The following is a 12253-nucleotide window of genomic DNA, read 5'->3' on the forward strand; positions in this document are numbered from 1 at the left end:
TACAGCATGATGTTCATTTAGCAAGTGATGGTCTATTTAGAGTCAAATAGACCATAAAGCAGGGTTTGCTGCTTGGCAACCTTGTGATTGACAGGTCATTACCACCCCATTGTCCGGTCTGGGTGTTAAATCTGTTTTCAGTTCATGGATGTTAATTGTAAAATTTTGTTCGCCTGAAAATGTCTTATTCAGCGTTCGGTTGTACTTACCTCCACCCTCTTGTGTCACTTTTAGTTGCAAAAAAACAAGATGGTGACTATGGATCCATTGAGGCGGTGCCCCATTCATTCCTATGAAAATTGCTCAGTGGCAAGAAGCAAAAAGTCTGACCTTCGAGTATAAATTAAGATGATTTCTTTAACCCCGCCTCCCAGCCCACGGATTCACGTGACATACCCAGAAAATTTAATTTCACCCAAGGGCCGCAATGTAAAATTAGCTTCAAAGCCCGGCAATTTTCATCTTCACCTCATATTCACACACTTCCTGGTAAATTACATCAATTAAAATGTAAAAGTCACTGAGCGAATGTTGGCTCTGCAACATCACATCACAAATAACATGTGTCGATTATCACCAGCAATCCATTTGGGGCGCAGGCTAATAAGTTTGATGACCTGTTGAGCTTGATCGTTCCTCCTGATTCCCCCCCCGACCATTAAGTAGCTAATCTCCCCCCTCTGGGACCATTACTGTTTGTCTTTGTCCACTCTTTGTTTCCGTTGGACTGCAGTTTAGCTCGGCGGGGGCTTTGCGCTGAGTTAACTGATGCCATCTAACCATATGGTCCAGGGCAGATCAAGGCTGTCTCATGGGAAACGTAAACAGATAATTCCTTTGAATCGTTTGATATTCGGACATTTACCGGTCGAATGGAACTGTCCCCTGTTGTCTTTTTTCGGAGATGTCTGTATGATTTGAAAAGGTAAGCAGAGGGAAACTTGATCTTTGGGACTTTCCAATTGAAACTTGAAATTGGTGGTTGATCAATCCAGTTTTCAATAAGTTCCTGTGTGTTTGCAAGTACCTTTTTGGTCTTATGCCTATGTTCTATTATTCCTATATTGGTTTTATTATTGATGTAGAACATTTTCTGAAAAAAACGTATGGAGAAAAAAATGCTAGGTCATTGCGATAAAAATAAAAACTTGATGTCGTACTTGTAAAACACATCTCTTAGATCTGATGGTTGATTTACATTGTTGGTCACTAGGTACAGTACCTGTCAGATGCACTGTATGTGACCGGTAACAAATAATAAGATGCTAACACTACTTACAGATACAAGCTGTAAATTGTATTTATAAATAATAATAATAATTAGCTTGTTACCACCTTCTAACAACTGTTCATGCCCACCACAAAATTCCACTTCCTGTCAAATCCCTGTTATCCAGGTGGCAGACTGCCCATGTCACCAAACAAATGACGGTTGATTATCTTTCACCATTGCAAAAGGGAATCAGAACAGCAGCAAACGGCTCCTACACACCTGAGTATGACCAGTCGATGTCTTCGGGGAGTTTCCTCAGGCCTCGGACCAGCGGCTCTGCTGCCAAAACTACAGAGGAGAACGATAAAAAGGTCATTAGTGTGTGCTTTTCCAAAAAACACACAGAAATGGGCAGGGCGACAGGTGACACCATGACCAGCTGCTGTGTGCTATGTGATGAGTGAAAGGCTTTTCCTGTCATTCAGTGGATACATTTCACTACAACTACATCGCCTGCCTGGAAATAGACCAACTCAAATGTGCTAACACCATCATGTGTGATCTCACTGTGTTTTGTTGTACATATTCCAGCAGAGCGCAGTGAGATGACTTTTCTGTGTATGACCAGCCGGTCTTGAGACAGCCTTTGTAGCAACATGGCAACAGACAAACGCTGGCGACAAACATTCTGAGTCATTGATAGTTCAGGGCATTCTTTCAGCTGCTGCTGCTCATATACTGACTTGATGTCCTCCACAGTCACAGAGCTTTTATTCAAAGGTGGACAATGATTTGTGTGCAGCACACACATGATTCTGCCCTGTAGCCGAAACTGAACAGTCACTTTTGCCCCTAACAGAAACACACACACACACAGGGAACCAATATCAAGTGCAGCAGGAAAGCTACACCATTAACATCATTTTTCTCACACACAGACCTTTCTATTTCATGGTAGTAATTTTCACTCAGGGACACTAGAGGATACAATGATGTATGAAGTTGCAGTATGTATCTGTGTGAATGATACTCTCCCGATTCTCGTAATAGCTGAACATTCACCTCCCATCCACGGAAAGAAATGCCCAAAGGAGAGGAAAACAACCGGCGCCATAATATGGAACAAAAGGTTGAAACGCTAACAAAATGTCTGTCGCTAGCTAAGAACATCTGATTATATCAAAGGATTATTTTAGCACCATATGACTACCAGGGGGAGCAGTTGATAACTGAAACGATGGCGAACGATGAAGTTACCTGTAAGCAAGCTAATGTTCTGCGAAGGCAATTGCAAAATTCTGCATATCTTTATGATTTATCCACATTCCACTATAGCAAAAAGCTGCATACAGTCAATATGTTTAAGCTTAACTTAGAGAAATAAAGTCAGCCTTAAACTGACATTTGGATAAAATGCTTGCTGCACACGTTAACGTTAGACACACTGAGTGCAAGGATCAGTTCTTTCTTTTTTGGGTTCGGCAGTTTATGAAAACTCAGTTCTGGGTTCTTTGCCCTCATAGATGCACAACTCTCTTCCTAATGCTAAGTCTCTCTTTCAGTTTTCACTTTCTTTACAGCCTCTCAGTCACTCTTCCTCCTCCTAACAGGAATGAGTCAGTAAATGAACTCTCTAACAGAGAATATGTTGCGTCTGTAGAATAAAACACACGCATGGTGTATCTCCGTCAGCATCATCATCAAGTGTTGCCTGCTGGTGGGAAAGTTGTCCACCCAAAAGAATCCCACTAAAAACACACTTAGCCTGCCGAGATTGAATTAGGTGACACATTCTACAAACATGCGCGTCATGCGTGGAATATGAAAATGATGCTTTTTGCAGCCAGAAATCAAGCCTTAACGCGCGTGATGGATATTAATAATGATACTGTAAAGCACTTAAAGTGCAAACCAGATGGCATATTTCATGTGATCAGCGGGGTCAGAAGTAGTACAGAGAGGCACAACATATGGAATCTGACAAAGCCTGTTGCTGAGCTACCCTCTATTGATCTTTAGCTGTGCACTGAAAAACCAAACACCTATCCTGCGAGGAGATAAAAAGCCCTGAGTACAGTCAGATTTAGGTCATGGACAATTACCACCATATCCACTGCATTAGGTCTATCCATGTGGCAAAGATACACATTGTATAATCCTATTGTTTACAACAGCTGGGATTAAAACATTTGTGTAGTTTTATCAATCTATGTGTTGCTGAACTCGTGAAGACACGAAACGCAGCGCATCCATTTGGAAAACAAAACCTCTGTGTATCATCTGTAAAATGTTCTGCATCAATGAATATTCAACACACCCTGATGCACAGATGTAGCCACGGGGGGGATTTAGTGTTGCACTTCACACTTGTTTAACTCACTTTTGCTTCTTTCCCAAAAGAGACTGATGCTAAAAGTACAATATATTTTCTTTCTTTTTCTGCTTTTGGAGGTTACAGGGAGCTCTTTGTTGAAGCTAAAAAACAGACTACCCATGGGTCTTTAAAGGTTTGAGCAGAGGCTCATGTCTTGGTGGTTAATAGTTATGGAGGGTCCTTCTTGACCTTGGGAATAAGGTAAGAGTGCTTCCTTAAAAGAAAACACATTTTGGAAATAAGAAATTGGAATGTAGAAATAATGGAAATGAGAAATTGATTCTAGGGCACATGAACAGAGTCCTATTTTGCCCCTCTGTGCTGACAGGAATGACAAATACTCGACCAATATATTATAAAGTGACAATCATAAGGTAAGATAAGATAAGATAATCCTTTATTAGTCCCGCAGCGGGGAAATTTGCAATCATGACAAGCAGCTCGCTATCCTCATGTAACATAAATGAATGGCAAAAAGAATCACCCACTTAAGAAATAAGTCAGGAGGGGAGAGAGAGTAAAAAGAAAGAAACTTTTCTTAAAAATAAATTGTTAGCCAGTTAAAAAGAAAAACACAAATACATTTAGGAGCTTATTTAAAGCCTTGTTTCCCAGCGTTCATTCACACTGCCATCAATAAATTCAGTGTATTGGTGATCACATCCACCTTATCACAAAGGAGGGAAGACTGATGAGAAGGATGAATGAAAGTGAGCAAAAGGGGAAAGAGTGAAGAATGGAGTTGACTGTGGTGTTGTGGCGTCAATAATGGCTTCATTAACATCACACTGTGACGGATTTTAATCTAATTTACCCTTGGCAAACCACCGCAACACACACACACACAGAAGCCAAAGGATCACCTGTTGTTTCAATGTGATTTTTGAGAGCTTTAGAGAACAGAATTTCCATTTGAAAAAGGAAATGTAATGGGGAGTTTTCTTTGGCCTAAAATAGGGAAGCTGTATGATTGAAATGGATTTTGAATGTACTTTAATGCATTATCATTGCATAATCAAAGAGTGGAAATGCATTAGGATGCATTAGAAACATCTTCAAATAATATAATACACATTTTGAGGCACATTATAAATGTATGTTGAGCGTATTTCCTCCCCATGCTGTCTCTGTGGACACACGCATTTTGCCTACTCTCCACGTCCAGATTTAGAAAAATTCAAACTGCGAAAACCAGATGGACCGACTTTGATGCATCCTAATGGGACTGTTAAGTTAAAGTGTCTTTGAAACGCTAAGTGAAGCTGCACTCACAGGAGCCAGCTAGCGAAGTCCCTTTTTTCTATACAGTGATGGATTACACATCCGAGCCAAACACTGTGTCTGAGCAGGTTGAGTCAGTGAAGAGGTACAGAGGCAGAGGAATGTTAATATGAAAGTAGTCGAACAGAGTACGATGAAAGGAGAAAGCTTGGACTCTTAAGCTTCTCATAACACTGGTAAACAGCTCTAAAGAAGACCTACAGGATGTGGTATTAATCATGAAACTGCAAGTACTTTTAATAATTTGTTCCCTGTTAGTTATTGAAAGTATTTGGGGGTTCCAAAGGCATGAAAATGCTCCAAATACTTGATGAACAGGGTTAGAAATCACATAATTATAACATCTTGCTTATCAGATATCTTTCTATAGTCAACATGTACTATTTAAAGGTTCTTACATACATAATTTAATAGTCAAGCATTTTAAATGAGCAAAGAGTTGTTAACTGGCATTTTTTAACCAATTATGTAGTTTTCCGACATGTGATTCAAGAAAATCTACCACCGATGCACGGTTTTCAGAGGGTTATAATGGCAGCCACGAGCTCATGATAGCGATTTTCGGTCATACTGGCAAGTTTCACTTCTCTAGATCAGTGGTGGACTAGCAGTCTGAGCTAAACAGCAGCTATGAGTCACCGGAGGAAACGGTGGGACGAGGCGATGAGACAGCCGAGAGCCAGGAGCATAGAGTCGCCAGTGCTTCAGCTATAAGAGCACAGCGGATAGTGACGGGACTCCGTTTCTGCAGGGCTGGCCATGCATGAAGCTCACAGCTGAATCACTGTATTATTCCACCCATCTGCACTCTTTCTGCTTTATCAGATTTTTCCCCGGGAGGCTTCAGAGACCTGACATTAAAGGCTTAGGTGACTGCGGCGGCGTCAAGACATTTATATGGATGTTTTATTCATGTAAGAAAGGTCAACAGACATGCAGTTTTCCCCCACAATGCTCCGCTACAGCATCACACATTCACACACCTGTCTTCGATGCAGGAATAAAAGGGAAAACTGGGGGAGTAAAAAGACTGGTTTACGCTTATAAATATGTAACAACCTATGGCCATTTTGAATGATGCCCTGTGTATTGGCATGAGTGCGTATGACTGAATAATGAAGAGAAATGAAAAGCCAAATGAGGATGTGTATGAGCCAGACACCTGATACTCTCACTACAAGCTTCAGTCGAACTAAAGTGGCAGTCCCTGATGATACTCTACCACAAGAGCTCCACTCATAAACATGTAATACGGCCAAACTTGTTGAAGAACATCAGCTCTCATTTCTAAACTGGGTGGATGTTAAAACCCCCATCAGGACAAAGGACTTTTGATCTGATCTGATGAGTTGGTCGTTAAAAGATGTAGAGGGTAGTTCAAGTCCTTGACTGACTAAATGAAAACACAGATGAGATTGTCAATGATACCAAAAATATAATTTTTGGGACTTTCTGAGCTGGTAATAGGATTACTTCAAGTTAAGCGTTGTATTTGTAATTTTACACAGTTTATGATCTGCATTTTTCATACAATAGGATTTTAATGTAATTCTGTACTCACCTTTCTCGATATAGTATTTTTTGTTGTTGTTGGCGGCGGCCATTCCGGCACTAGTTTCAAATTGCCTACCTTATCAGCCTTGCATTTCCTACTATTAATATTACACATTAAAAGCATTCAACTAGTGGAACCCATGGTGGCTTTTATTGCGAGGCAGACAAAAAAAGGAAAAAATGCGATGTATTTGCTTAATCATTCATCAGAACTGCGTAGTTTTCAGTCATTCACAGCATCGCTTTTGACTGGATCAATTTGAAATATACAGGGAAAAAGAAAAACAAGAGCTTTATAGAGACACCAGTTCTTATAATGTATTTCTCACAAAGAAGCTGCTCAAGGACTGTACGCTGTGGTATAAAACCACACCTACCATAATCAAGGTTACCACGGGTGTTCTTAAGGGTTACAACTTTAAGCCGGCGCTTGCACAAAAACGTGGGCAAAGATCACAAAGGCGGGCGTCAGTAAACTGCAACCTTCTACTCCCACCCTCCAGACAGGCTAGTGTGTCCCCTCAGATCCTCTTACATCACTCCATCACGTTCCGCTCCTTCCAGCAGTCATTTTGTGATGAAGCGGTGAAATTTACCGTTTCGCCGTATCCACTTGGCCTTGACCTTTGCACTTCTTCGGTTACCAATTTCTAATGTTTCATGGAAGGCCTTTCCCCAACCCCGAAAGAGGGGGAATGAATGTGTTGCTTTCAAACTAAAGTAGATTTATAGGCAAAGAAATATCGCTAGCTGGTCTACTGCAGTTTGCCAAGCTTGGAACGTGTATTTAAAACTCTTAAAATTGCATTGAAATCCAATCTAATTATGACTTCTTTAACTACATGCAGCAGCAGCAGCTCGGGATGGCAGTTTTTCTTTTAGGATTGGGACGCTGCAAGGAGGATTCTGTGTTATTAGTGTTGGGATAAGTGAGCCGGTCGGGGCTGAACACTAATGAATAGCACCGTGTTGGATTAAAGGACTCCTGGGGCAGATTTAGCCTGAATCCTTTAGAGGATGGATGTGTTCAAGGGCTGCATTTACACCAACACAAACTGATTTTTAACTGCAGATGTGATTACTGCTGTCCTATTAAATGAAGCGATGCGTTCCTCCAGGGACAGAGAGCCTGTGTGTTCAACCCACAAGAGGGAAAGTGTCTGTACGGTTCTATGAAGGGTTTAGCTCGAAGGCTGTGTGAGTTCTCCAGAAAAATGACAGCATTTTGTAATTCTTTCAAGCTGCTTTAAACAAACTGTGTTTTAAGATTATTCAGTACCAAAGAATGGAGGTGCATCATGACCAAAGCATTGTATTTTTTATACAAAATACCAAGTGTCTCATCATTCATACAAGGTAACCCACCATTAGATTTTCACCTTGATCCAAGTCCTAGATAGGGATGTCAGGAAAACTGAATCTTTGGTACCAAGTCGATGCCAACATTTTGAAAACGCGATGGTACTAGTTTTTCTACAGTACCAAGAGTACCTTAGGTCCCTGGGATAAGGACTCGATGACGTCCCCACATCCCACGCACGATAGAAAGTTTCCCTGATGATTCTAAATTGTTAACAACCATCAGCCAAGTTTGAAATCAGCAGGAGAAGAGCTAGTTAACGTTAGCTGTTAGCAGCCAATGGTCAGCACAGGCTAATAACTAATAACTAATGGAGCCAACAGCTAAGGCAAAGATGTTGCATTGAGTTACATTATGATGCGTTCGAGCTCTATTTGTAAAAATGTTTAATGGGCGAAGGTAAATTAGAATGTTATCATGATGTACATTTTGGAATTTCGCATGAAACTTCATCAAAGATTAATTATAAATTCGCAATTAACAGTGTGCAAACTGTAATAAAGAAGTGTATGTTGAAGTACATGGGATTTAAAAAAAAAAAATTCTAGCGTATCGTGGGTATTAAGAACCCTAGAATTTTACTGGGATTGGTTTTGACTACTAAATCTCTAGTATCGTGACATCCCTTGTCCAAAACCTGAAACAACAATAAATGTGTCCAGGCCTAACCAAGTCGGCAAGTCTACTGCTACGCTAGTGGCTTTGTGAGGCAGAACTAAGGCACAGCAGTGCTTTGAGCTAAATGCTAATGTCAGAATGCTAACATGCTCAGAATGTGAACATGCAGAGGTTTAAGCAAGTGTATCTGACACAATGTTAAGCTCAGAATAATGGGAGTATCATTAGTTTAACAGATGTTTGGTCATAAAAAAATTTTGGGACCAAAATAAAATGATGCTGATGCTGAACTAAACATGTCAACCTTAATGGTGGCTCCAATAGTTTTTGAGACATGATGGTGGTAGAGGAAAATTCAAGGTTCAACAAGGTCGATAGGATTCATCCTCTTGAGACCATGAAACGAACTATTTCCCCCCCTTGGAGCAGCTCTCAGCATTCAGTATACTGTATCACTGAAGCCCCCTGTCAACACATAATGAGTAGCATTCCTACAGTAAACTACTAATTAAACCAACTGCTGTTTTAAATATCTTTTGCCAAGTGAAAGGTCTCCGAGACGACTGCTGCCATCACTGATCCCTGCTGAACACGCGTCACATAAAACGTGACACCTGTTGACCTCAGTGTCACAAACACACACGATCATCTACACACATACATACATACAGGCACATACCTCCAGGGTCCAGACTATAACTTATATAGCATTCAGCTGTGTTGAGTGTCAGCTGGTTAATTTAGTACGCTTGACTTCTCTCATTCACTGCCTCACTGTTTCTGTTGCCTTATCTTGCTCTGTCAGCCTCTGTCTGATTTGCTGCAGGTCATATTGGAAGCTGTGCACAGGACCGTTAACAATATGGATGCACAAAACAGAAAAGAGAGCAAGAGGATTTATGACTTGTTGTCTGGATAGGGAACACTTTAAACTTAAATGTTAATAGGACAGCGCACACCACCATTAGTGACCCCTCTGATTAAATGTCCATTTAATGGCTTGGACATTTAATTAACGGTTTAATTCAATGTCATTCCATGTAATTACCTGTGCAGGAGATTTCTGTTTTGGGGATAAAGAATAAGAATAGAATATTCATCCAATAAGCATTAGAATATATAATGATTTATAGAAATGGTACCTGGTGCAGCTTTAAAGCCACAATGTTGTCCCAATGCATGAACCCAAAGCATTTTGTGACCATTTATGGTCCATTTGTGACCTGCTACTATAGCTCCAGCATTGGAGACGTCTCCCATTCGTCTCCTCTGTCTGGCTGAATGGACAATGCCTAACAGAGCAGTCCAGCAGCAAAGTTATGACTTAATGAGATAAGGCTCCGTATTAAATGGAGGATATTGTTTCTGAGTGCTAAACAAACCACGCATTGTTCCTTGGGGGGACACATCAGCATTAAAGCCGCAATATAAAACCTTATCAGACAAGCCTATCACTGGGATCTGTGTGTGTGTGTGTGTGTGTGTGTGTGTGTGTGTGTGTGTGTGTGTGTGTGTGTGTGTGTGTGTGTGTGTGTGTGTGTGTGTGTGTGTGTGTGTGTGTGTGTGTGTGTGTGTAATAGAGTTTGTGGAGTGTCCTGCACTCCAGTTGTTCGGGTGATAGACAAGGGAGTTAGTTTTTGTGGTGACCGTGAGAATTTGGGGCCCTGTGTCGAAGGTGGTAATACAGTTGAACAGCTGGGGGTTAAAAAACCACACATGCACACACACACACACACACACACACACACACACACACACACACACACACACACACACACACAGTGTCAGGTATCACCCCACGAGATCCAGTCAGATGAGGTATCACCGATTCTAATAAAACCAAACTGTCCCGTTATTTAAAACTCTGCTGAGCTTTAACCAAAACACGCACACTGCTGTCAGGTGAAAAGTGATCGCTGCTATGTCTGGTAAAGGGTTTAACATTTCAGGGTGATAGACTTGAGTTTTTGTTACTTAAGGATCTTTATACAATATTCAGAGCATTTATATACAACTATTTGTACTGTAAAGATATAGTGGAGTCATGTTTACCTTAGCAGAGAATGAAGTCACTCTCCCTCTGTGCTGTTATCTGAGCATCTCTGGTTTTGTTTACGCGGGGCCAGATGAGCACGCTCTTATTGCACGTGAGCGTGCCCGACTGATTAGCTTATGGCTGCCGCTCTGCACTTTCCCCATTAGGTGGTTACAGCTGATAGCGCCGCCCCGACCCTCGGTGTTGTCGCTGAAGCGTAGTGCTCACCCTCGGGTTCCCCCTCAGGTGAACACGATTAGCTTTTTCAGCATTGTTGCGCTGTCAACCGCTACCCGCCAGCTCAGCTGTCCCCACGTTGAGACCCGTGTTGAGGCAATGGATTTGCGCAGAATTTTGAATTCATCACCTAAAAAAACTTTTCAGATGCAAGACTGGGGACAGCTACAGATGTACCAACTACTCTATTGGATTGGTTTATTCTAACAGTATGACATTTATTCAGCCAGACCATTTCTGGTCCTTTGTTTATTGTAACCCATTACACTACAGTATGCCAGCAATAAAATAAACCTATAGTGCTCATAGAGAGCTGTGGTCAGACAGATTCAATAATAGTACCCACTAAGACAGCATGAGTCATCGAGTGATGCAACCACAGCTGCTTTGGTTTCAAGATTTTCAACTTCAGTTTGGAAGTGAAGCACGCCCAAAGTACTGCATTTAAATTCAGCATCGTCCGTGTTGAGATTCAAAGGAAGCCGAGTAGATCCTCTACAAACATTTCGCCCACTGAAGTGCTGCGAAACACACCTCCCTCAATATAGGCTACAAAATGTTTCCTTTATCCAGAGCTACTCAGCTGACACATATCTAAATTTGAATGACTAATATGATTGCCTACCTCAGGCTATGTGGTCAATGTGAAAGGGGCAGCAACTAACGATTATATATAATGCCACGATTATTCTCTTGCCCTTTATTTCAATTATTTAAATAATTAATTAACAAAATCTAACAAGAAAAGCAGAAAATCCTCTGGAACCAGAGAATGCCATTTCGGATTGATAACCAATTCATTGATTTAAGTGGTTATCAATTAATTTTCCTGTCAACTTGCTTCAGTACTCAAAATAAAATGACTGAATTGGTACTCTGTATAATCATTATCAAAAGGATTTGAATACAGCTTTATCGCTATATGTGTATAATTAAAAATGATCATCAATTCCTGAGCATGTTTTGTGGGATGACAGACGGCCAGAAAGCTAGCTCACTAGCTAACATTTCAGAAGGCTCACACTTCATATTTTCAGTGATATTACTACATTTTTCTTCACTTAAATGCTGTTATACCAATGAAACTGTGTTTTTTTCCTCAAATACACCTGCCTTTATTTATTTTGAGCTGTCCTATTACAAACTGATAAACGCATGCTTGTGTAAAGGATATGAATAATCATGTTTCCTTCTCGTGTTTCCTTCTCATGATCGTCGATCGGAGATGTTTTTGGTTGAGCAGTGAGGGGTAGAGAACCTGAGGGAGGACTGACCTCAAATCTTTTCTATGGGAAATAAAAATGTAATCGGGCAGGCAGGACATTATCTCATCAAGCAGCTCGGACACAGATCCATGTCTCTGACGAATGGGGTGAAAAACACAATCAGAGAAGAAAGACGGAGCCCATGACATGTGTGTAAACAGTGAGGAGTGTGTGACGCGACATGCCATTTAGGACACACACATACAAGAGTGAGAGAGCATGGGGGACGGAGGGAAGCCAGCCAGTTGGCGGATGCATGTGTGTGTTTCTGAGCTCTAGTTTATCCACTGAGCATGTATGATTGCACATGTCCACC

The 12253-nt window shown here is 41.1% G+C and overlaps 1 protein-coding gene across 1 annotated transcript in view; it reads right to left on the reverse strand.

The window, feature by feature from the left end:
- ptprz1b (protein tyrosine phosphatase receptor type Z1b) overlaps window positions 1–12253 on the reverse strand; it is a 64851-nt gene that overhangs the window by 35769 nt on the left and 16829 nt on the right. Inside the window, exon 3 of the mRNA XM_054625089.1 lies at window positions 1493–1561. Within this exon, the coding sequence (XP_054481064.1) occupies window positions 1493–1561 (69 nt within the window). The remainder of the gene's footprint in view (window positions 1–1492; window positions 1562–12253) is intronic.

This window comes from Anoplopoma fimbria, chromosome 23, assembly GCF_027596085.1.
Source record: "Anoplopoma fimbria isolate UVic2021 breed Golden Eagle Sablefish chromosome 23, Afim_UVic_2022, whole genome shotgun sequence".
NCBI lineage: Eukaryota > Metazoa > Chordata > Actinopteri > Perciformes > Anoplopomatidae > Anoplopoma > Anoplopoma fimbria.